Consider the following 9,016-nt stretch of genomic DNA (forward strand, 5'->3'; position numbering starts at 1 on the left):
CAAGAGCGGGGGAAAGAAAGTTCAGGTATTTCCCCTGATATAAAAATCCCTCCATAAAACCCTCCTGGACTGCTACAGTAAAGACGGTCGAGAATGATTATAGCAAATATTTGCAATCTGCATCATATGCTAAACTGGAGGGGAAAAAGTTAATTACTTCTTAGCTGTTTGCCTAATTGCGCTACACACTACATGCAGATACAATTGCATTCTACCTCAATGAAAAAGAGGATGCTACAGGAGCAAAGAAGCATCATTCCACAAACAGCATAAGAGTATGAGTAGGCCTCCAGCTGCAAAGATCTTCACTGCTTTAGATTTAGCTAGACAGATCCCAGATTATTCCAGGTTAACATTATTAATTTCTGCCCTTTCAGCTGAAAAACACACGCATTTTCTCAGTCAGTTAGATGTCTTTATAGGGGTAAATTACAGACAGGGGTGAGGGGGGTGTGCAAGGGAAGATGGATCATGGGAATTGTGTATATGCATTCAAGAAAAACAGCTTCCTTTCCCCCTGTTTAATATAACCACAGCATATTTCCGGACTCCAGACTAGCAGGGCTCTTTATCCAGTTAACCTTCCCAAGGCTGATGCCTGAAGTATCTAAGATCACTTTCAAATGCCCTTTCTAACAAGACCTGAGCAAGAGGCCACTAATTTTCACTGAACAAAAAGCCACTGGAGAGAGATCCGTTTGTCAATATCAACTGGTCCAGCAATTTCCCATCTTCAGACACATCAGCCTATCTGAGCTGGCAGATGTTTAGACAAGATTTTATAAATTGTTCAATATCAGACCATAATGAACCCCAACTGACCATTCCAAAGCAGCTAAAAGCATTCAGGATCTCCCCTGCTGGGATCTAATAATGCTCTCACGCTGGAACATTATTAATCATGGAATAAAATAGATGAGCCTCTTGAAAAATAAGTGTATGATTGATTAAAGGGCAATCTAAGAAGCTATTATTCTTGTTTTATAACCGTAAGTTATATTCGCTCAATTTATCTTTTGGGGAAAATAAATGATTGTTCGTTTATTTTCTGGAATTATATTATATGAGGATTCTCATTATTTTACTAAAAATTAAAATGATGAGTTGGCTAATTTTATGATTCAAAGCAAAGCGGATTTCCAGTGTAACTGTAAAGGTATGGTTTACCGATACAAAGAGGGAAAACCATTCAAAAATCCCCAAACAGGTATTGGACTTTTAATCTTTTTTTTCCACTTGCATATTTTAGCCAGAAGCTGAAAATAAGTAATTAGAAGTAAGTCGTGGTTGATAATATTTTTTACCCTATAATAGTGAATTTAAAGGATGGTAAATAAAGAGCTACTTCACACCCAGTATAAATAGATTATAAGAAACATGCATAAATTCCAATCACCCTTTCTACGCATATTCATGTATATATACAAATACGTATTTGTTCATATGAGTGTATTTAAAGCTTAAGTATAACGGAACAAGCCAGAAGGAATTAATTTATGCAAAGTATATATTTGCAACATGTTTAAATTGCTTACTCATTTTATGATCTCAGCTCTGCTATTGAAATTACAAATTTCCTCCTTTTCTAAATAATAAATTAGTAGTTTGAGGGAAATGAATGAAAACACAAGGTTGTTGCAGACTAGTCTGTTTTTATTTACAATTAGAGATATAAATTAGTAAAGAATTCTTGTTAAACAACCAAAGATTGTATAACCATCAACGTTTCAAATAAAAACCAGGCAAAATTTATTTACAAAATGTTCAGATTTCATTGCAATACAACTTGCATAAATTACTAGAAGCTTTATATCGTTACAAAAATAAATATCAAATTTGTTTCCACTTTGTAAGGACTCAAGTTCTCCAATCACGTCTTTATTATCTCTACTGTATACATCTTTTACAAATAAATTTTACAATAAATCCTATCACACCTATCGAATAGATACCGTGGCAATGAAGTGATCAATTCAAGATATCCTGAGAAAAACAGATCTGTTTTCAAAAGTCACACGTACATTGGGGAAACTATACTATACCAGCAAACTCACATATGTCCAACAAAATTCTGGTTTAATAATTAGATTCTGAAGATTTAATAGTGCTCTGTGGTCTTCTTTTATACAGTGGCACCAGATGTGATCCGGATTTAGAGATTTGTTATATATATTAGCTCGGGGAGAGATGATGGCTTGCTGACTTTTTTCAAAGCAATTGTGACACCTACCTGTGGACCAAGGAAAAAACCAGATCATCCAAAAATCCGTCAATTAAACTCTAACACCATTAAACAGGGTGGGCGGGAAAGGAAGTAAAGCAAAATTCTTACTCTTTTAAATTCTTCTAACAAAAATAGTAGTTGAAAAATATAGGCAAGGTGATTTTTTGTTGTTGTTGTTTACTTAGCTCTAAGTAGTGGAAGTATTCAGAGTGCCTTTGCTAGCTAGGCAAGAGCCAAGTCACAGACTGCCTTGCATAAGATTCATGTCGGTTTCTTACAGTTGTCCTTTTTGTTTCAAATACGCAGCCACTGCGTGAAGTCCCACTCAATTTTAGCACTGCCACGTGAGCACAAGCACTCTGTTTCTAAAGAACAATACCTTCAAAGGTTTTTTATTTTTTCCTGAAGATTTCTTTCCACAACTTTTAAGTAGTCCCTACGGCTTTGCCTTACACAAGCGAAGAGTATGCAAAGTGAGGGAACTGTCTAACCTGGCTTGAAAATTAAGACAAACCCAAGAAATAAATGTAGTCATATGGGGTTTCCGAAAACAGCAGAAAAAATAATGTTTTACTTTGTGACCAAACTCTCAAGTAACGAAGCAAGAAATTAAAGTTAAGCAAGTCTAGAACTGTGCAGCACGTCTCAGACCTGATGCCAAATGATCAGTGTAATAGAAAATGCTCTCACTTACTTGCATTGCTGTGTGATTGCACTTCTATAGGTATGGTTGTACTCCTACTGTGCAGACTTCAGTGGGATCTGTCAAAATATAACCGTCAGTTAGTCACAGGACACAGCCAGCTAACTAGATTATACAGTCTGTGTAGGTCCCAACCCTCACTGGTGCACAATTCACAGCTGGGTCGCTTAAAAGACTAGCCAATATTTTATATTTGCCTGTATCTCGAGTAATTTTGTAGGATAAGATGACAACCATATTAGTGCAAAACTTTTTCAGGAAAGAAAACCCCGAAACCCAAACAAACTAAGAAGCAACCAGTTACAAAAAATGTCACGCTCCGCGTAATTTCACGTCCAAGGTCAGCAATTATCTGAACCCAAAGCTGAAAAAAACCCCGTGAGAATACTGGAAACAAAGAGAGTCAAACCAGTTTGTCAGGAAAAAAAAAATTACAGGCAATGACACCAATGCTGTCTGGATAGCTTTGTGTGTAGTTTCCCTTTTTTCAAAAAGAAAACTACTTTCAAAGCTGCATCTGCAGCCTGTGAGACTGATCTAAAAGTCGTCTTTCACATTTCATCTCGCGGTTCTTAGGGGCAGGTACCGATACGACGGCGGCACGCCGGTTTTAATCCCCAGGTTATGTGAGTGCCCATCTTCCCTCTGGCAGCGGTGGCACCGAGCTCGCTGTTTTTTCCAGAGAAGGTTTCAGTATTTACAGCGCGCAGGGGACGTCTACGGGTAGGGGGAGGAGGACGAGGGAGAAGGGGGAAGAAAGCGGCAGAAACAAGTCACCTACCTTTCTTAGAGTCATAGCTAGAGGGCCTGTAATGTTGTTCTAGCTGGTTAGTGATCGTTTTCAAAGAGTCACTGCTCTGTTTGTGGACAGAGCTGGCATTTAGGACAGTCTGACTTAGTCCCTCGTTTGAAGCCACTGCTGCGGAGTTGTATCTCAGGATTCCCTGGCTCTGCAGAGCGTTAAAGTTCCCATAGTTTGTATAATTGCTATAAAAAGGTGAGGTGTAATAAATATGCCTCCCCAGGAGGGAGGAGGGCGAGTAGGCAGCGCTGTGCGGGGCGGAGGCGGGGGTGGCCGAGGAGAGCGGCGCAGGCTGGCAGCCTTGGCCCAGGGTCTGACTCTTGAGGTCCGAGGTGGCGATTTCGGCCAGAGACCAGAGCTTGGGCTTGCTGGCAGGCGTCGGGGGGCCGGGGGAGGCGCGGGGCCCCAGCGCCGCTTTGCCAGCGCTGCGGGCGGCGTCGGCGTGCGGGTGGCCGAGGAGCGGGGCCTCCACGGCCGCCAGTGGCGAGGAGGTGGCGGGCTTGGCCGGCGGGTCACGCTCCCCGCCGCCGCCGTCGTCCTCCTCGATGTCCTCCTCGTCGTCCTCGTCGTCGTCCTCTTCCTCCTCCTCGATGTCCTCGTACTTGTCTTTGCACTCCGAGCCCGACTCGCAGAGGGGGTCTCCCGCTCGGCAGGGCAGCTTCTCGCCGTCCGATTCGGCGGAGCAGGAGTGGTCCGTCAGCGAGTCGACTTGCAAGCTGATCCCTGCGGAGGCCCGCCGGGCACAGAGAGGCAGTGAGGAGGGGCGGCAGAGCAGAGCGGGAGAGCAGCGAGCCCCGCCACCGCCGCGCCACCGCTGCGGCCGGGCAGGCTCAAGTCACCCCGGCCTTTCCCGTTCCCAGGAGCATCCATCCCCACGGGCCGGCTCCTCCGCGGCCCCCCCCGCACCTCCCCGCCAGCCGCCCCCTGCCCGCCTCGGCCACAGGCACCGATCGGGACAAGTGACCGGAGCAGCCGGAGGCGACCAGACGGGACGGGTTTGGGGGTCGCTTTTGTTAAACGCCGCCCCCCGCTCCTGCCCCGCTGCCCCGCTCCCGGGGGACTCGATGGGGCGGGATGGAGCCACCCCACCGGGGCCGCAGGCACCCCACGCCTACCTTCGTCCTCCGCAGAGGTTTCGTTGCTCTCGGGCATCTTGTCGGGACTCTCCTCCTTACTCCTCGCCCCGTCGCCTTCGTCGTCGTCCTCGTCCTCACTCTTGTTCCGCGGGGCCCAGGTCATCTTGTTCTCCTTCTTGAGCCGCCGGCGGGCGTTGGCGAACCAGGTGGAGACCTGGGTGAGGGTCATCTTGGTGATGATGGCCAGCATGATCTTCTCGCCCTTGGTGGGGTAGGGGTTCTTGCGGTGCTCCTGCAGCCAGGCCTTCAGCGTGGCCGTGGCGTCGCGGGTGGCGTTTTTCCTGTACGCGGGGTCGTTGAGCTGGTAGGGGTAGGCAGGGCTGCCGTACGGGTGGTAGCTGATGGCTCCGGTCATCCCCGTCGTATGGGCGTCGTAAGGGGAGCCCTGGACAGAACAGAACGGTGGGGTTGGCAATTTGTTATTGCTGATAGCCATTAGTGAGTTGTCAAGGCGAGATCGGCGGTTATATTTGTATTTCCCCGGGATGGTGTCTTGTATCCATATTCTATGAGGGGGAGTAGCAGCACCCAAAGGCCATTAAGTTACAATTCCCCCCCCCTTCCTCCGCCCAGCACACAGACACAGGCACACGCGCTTAAAATCGGCGATGTTTTAATCTTTCTGGCTAATTTCAGCTCCTTGTAATTGAATATTTCCCAATATAATTTTTGAACCGCTCAGACATTTTAAAGGCCCTACAGGTAGCGTCTTGATATCAACATTTCTCTCAAAGGTTCAAAAGATGTTTCCTTTTTTGCTATAGAAAATACAACAAAGCCGCCACTTAGCAATTCACTGCACTAATGCATTGCAAATCCAATTTGCAAATCAGAAGATATGCACCGTTTCGAATTGTTCAAATGCGATGTAATTAGCATTTTAATTCGCTCTTTAACGTTTAAATTGCGCTTATTTAAGTCTGCATAATGCAAGAAAAGTTAAAGATATCCCTAAGAAACTCGCTAACTTTTAGCACGTCTCTGTACCCCGCAGATCGCAGAGTCATAGGCTCAACGTCGCCCAATATCCCGCACAGTTCACAACCTCGCTGCAACTTCCAGCCACTCGCATAGTGCTTCTCGACAGGAAAAACAAGAGAGACCCTCAGATCTTTTATACCACCCCGAATAAAGACTGCACGACATTTTATGCACTGTGTTATGAACAGGCGGAAAGCAAGTAGTTTCCCTGTCACTTTGCAGGGAGAGAGAGCTACCCCGCAGCCATCCTCTCCTAGGATATCGACAGCGGCTCTAGCCTCAAATTCCGAGAACAGGTCTTTGTGTGTACGGACTAGATATGTGCCTGACTCTGTGTGCACGCGTGGTTATAAAACTATATAACCATCTAGACGTGCAGTTTATTTATATAGTTTATGGTTTTATTTATGTACTTTATGCACAGAACACACACAACACTCAATTGCAACTGCTCCTTAAACTAATAAGAAGAAAGTGAAATCCGAAACTGCGGCCACTACGACCATTTTGGGCTTAAGCGAAGCTCACAGATCGCAAACAGATGCTCCTTTTCATTCCCAAAATCCAGTTAAACCATTAGCACAAAACACACTGAAAGTAAATAAAACCACACGGGGATAAAGCCCCCAGCGCCTCTAAACACGGACTTAAAAGAGAGAGAGAAGAAAAATTAGGAAAAAAAAAAAGGAAGAAAAATAAACCTTCCCTTGTGCTATCACTGCGAAAAGAAAAAATACATATTAAAAGAAAAAAAAATAAGAAGGAAAACCTGGGACACACAGACACGGGAACGGGGGACAGAAGGAAAGCATCCAACCCAACCCAGCTGGCGGAGATCATCCGTATTTCCTCAACCAAAGCGCCTTCCCGGCTCCTCACACCGCGCAGAGAGCCCGGGACCCAGGCCGGCCCCGCGCTCGGCCGGGACGCGAAGCGGAGCCCCGGCCCCGGCCCCGGCCCCGCCGCTCCGTTCCGTTCCGTTCCGCTCCGTTCCGTTCCGCTCCGTTCAGCTCGGCTCCGCTCGGAGCCGGCAGGGCTGCGGGGCGGCGCGGAGCGAAGCGCGGAGCCGGCAGAGCGGCGGCGGCCGTGCGGGGCGCCCGCTTGTGCGGCGTGGTGTCGGGGGCTGATGGTGAGTGTGTGTGAGGAGAAAGGCTGAGGATGATGAGGATGAGAATGCGGATGCTAATGAAGAAGGAGAGGGTTTCTCTTCGGTAGTTACCATATAGGAGGGGAATCCCGTGGCGGGGTCTGTGGAGTACTGGAGCGGGCTGGTGAAGCCTGTGGCCGCCGCCTGGGCGGTGAAAGCTGCCGATCCCGGGTAAGGGCTGAACGCCGATCCCGACGAAGACCTGGCCAGCTCCTCGCTCCTGGGGGCCGCCAGCGCCGACGCCCCGTACGCCGGGCAGGAGTACAGAGCCAGCGAGCCGGGGGGCTGGTAGAGGTAACCCTGAGGATAGGACATGGCTTGCACTGGCGTGCACAGGAGCAGGGAGGGGGCGAGGGTGACCGGCCCTGCTGCTGCCGCTGCTCCTGGCGCTGCTTTCGTGCTCTCCCTCTCTCCCGCCCGCCCTCCCGCTCCCTCCCTCTTTCTCTCTCCCTCCCTCTTTCTCCCTCCCTCCTTCTCTCTCTCTCTCCCCCCCGCCCCCCCCCCCGATGGCTCTGTGCAGTTATGTAGAGAATCAGAATTGTTATAGGCTCCCCCCCATGCGCACCCGATCAGAATAAAAACAAACAGGAGGAAAAAAAAAAAAAACAAAAAGAACCCTCCAAATGGAAAATTAGTAGGAAAGGTCAGAAATCTATCCGGGAGGGGAAGGGCATCTGGGAGAGATGGAAGCACAGAGGGTTAATAAAAAAAGAAAGAGAAAGGGAAAGAAACAGAAGGAGAGAGGAAGACGGGGGCGGGGGCGGGGAGGGGGGAGAGAGAGAAGCGAGACCCCGAAATCAGAAAAGTGGCTGCTGCATATGGAGTTCTCCCAGTCAGCCAGCCAGCTCCCCCAGCGCCTGCGAGCCTGTATTTTGGGGGAAGTATAGAGTCTGGAGTGAAGAGTTGAGGGAAGCAGCACTCGAGTTTCTGAGGGACATTGGAAAACAGAGCTGTCCATCACCGCCGCTCATCTGCATAGCCCGGCGGGCCCGCCCCCTCCCGCTCCGGCCCCGGCCCCGGCTCCGTCTCCTCCCGCGGCCAGCAGGCAGGCGGGGAAGGCAGGCAGCGAAGGCAGGCAGGCTTTGTAATGCAAGGCAGCCTCTCCGGCTGCGAGCAGGCTGCAGAAGCCAAACGATGATGCTGCTCATCAGCTCCTCTCCGGACTCGCAGAGCCATGAACACTCTTCCGCACACTCTCCATTACACACCCTCTCTCGCTCTTTCTACATCCACAGGGGCAACACAGAAGGACGCGCACAAGGGATATCTGCATCCCCTCCTGCACGCACTCTCCGGAGCGCTCCAGGCGCGCACACGCGTGTGAGATGTGCGCGCTCGCACGCGTGTGTGCGCGCAGGGCCGGGCGCGGCGGAGCCGGGCAGCGCGCAAGGGGAGAGCGAGCGCTTGGTAAAAGTGCTGCCCTATATGGTAGGGAGAGCAGCAACTGCTCAAATCAGCAGTACAGGAGCGCACTGTCCCTGGCAGCGTGAACTTTACAGTTTTGTAAGTTGCCACAAATAGTGACGATCTAGTCATGCGGCGCGTTTGCACGTGAAGGAAAAAAAAATCCCCCCATCTTTCTTTCAGTTCTGTTCTTCCTTCGCTGAGGCGCGGGCAAGAGGCCTGGGTGACTCCTTCCGGGGGGCTATCTGCATTCTCCCCTCACCCCTTCCTCCTTTTGGCAGATCAGATAAATCTCCTGGAATATAGTATCTATGTAATTAATTTCTTCTGCCCTCTCCCTTCGGCCCTGGACACCTTCAGCTTCCAGCCGGTGCCAGCGCTGCTCCGGCCCGGGCGCAGGAGGACGAGGCGGAGGCACCGCTCTTGTCTCAGCGCAAGCCTAAACACACACGTCTGTGTGCAAGTACATTTCTTCAATGGTTGGTCCAGAAGGTCCCTTCAGAAGCCGGCGGCGGGCTGCCCACCCACAAGCTCTGCCCTTTGCTCCCGGGACGAGTCGCGGTGCCCGCGGTGCTCTGTGCCGGTGTCCCCTACCCGCGGTGGGGCCGGGGCTCCCCTC

General features: G+C 49.7%; 1 protein-coding gene across 1 annotated transcript; it reads right to left on the minus strand.

Annotated features, from left to right (window-relative positions):
• Positions 1-1,642: 1,642 nt before the first annotated feature.
• IRX2 (iroquois homeobox 2) lies at positions 1,643-7,404 on the minus strand. Its single transcript, XM_064703456.1, has 5 exons — positions 7,066-7,404; positions 4,845-5,250; positions 3,709-4,452; positions 2,919-2,986; positions 1,643-2,230 (listed from the first exon to the last, which is right to left on the minus strand). The coding sequence occupies exons 1-4, from the start codon at positions 7,306-7,308 to the stop codon at positions 2,943-2,945; spliced, it is 1,437 nt and encodes a 478-aa protein (XP_064559526.1). The 5' UTR covers positions 7,309-7,404; the 3' UTR covers positions 1,643-2,230; positions 2,919-2,942.
• Positions 7,405-9,016: the final 1,612 nt, after the last annotated feature.

This window comes from Zonotrichia leucophrys, chromosome 2 (genome assembly GCF_028769735.1).
Source record: "Zonotrichia leucophrys gambelii isolate GWCS_2022_RI chromosome 2, RI_Zleu_2.0, whole genome shotgun sequence".
Classification (NCBI taxonomy): Eukaryota; Metazoa; Chordata; class Aves; order Passeriformes; family Passerellidae; genus Zonotrichia; species Zonotrichia leucophrys.

Excerpts from the sequence above, each read along its gene's own strand:
- IRX2 (XM_064703456.1), bottom strand. The coding sequence starts at position 7,308 with ATGTCCTATCCTCAGGGTTACCTCTACCAGCCCCCCGGCTCGCTGGCT. Across the intron at positions 5,251-7,065 it reads CGGGATTCCCCTCCTATATG|GGCTCCCCTTACGACGCCCA; the intron begins GTAACTACCGAA and ends TGTTCTGTCCAG. Across the intron at positions 2,987-3,708 it reads TAGCTATGACTCTAAGAAAG|ATCCCACTGAAGTCTGCACA; the intron begins GTAGGTGACTTG and ends ATATTTTGACAG.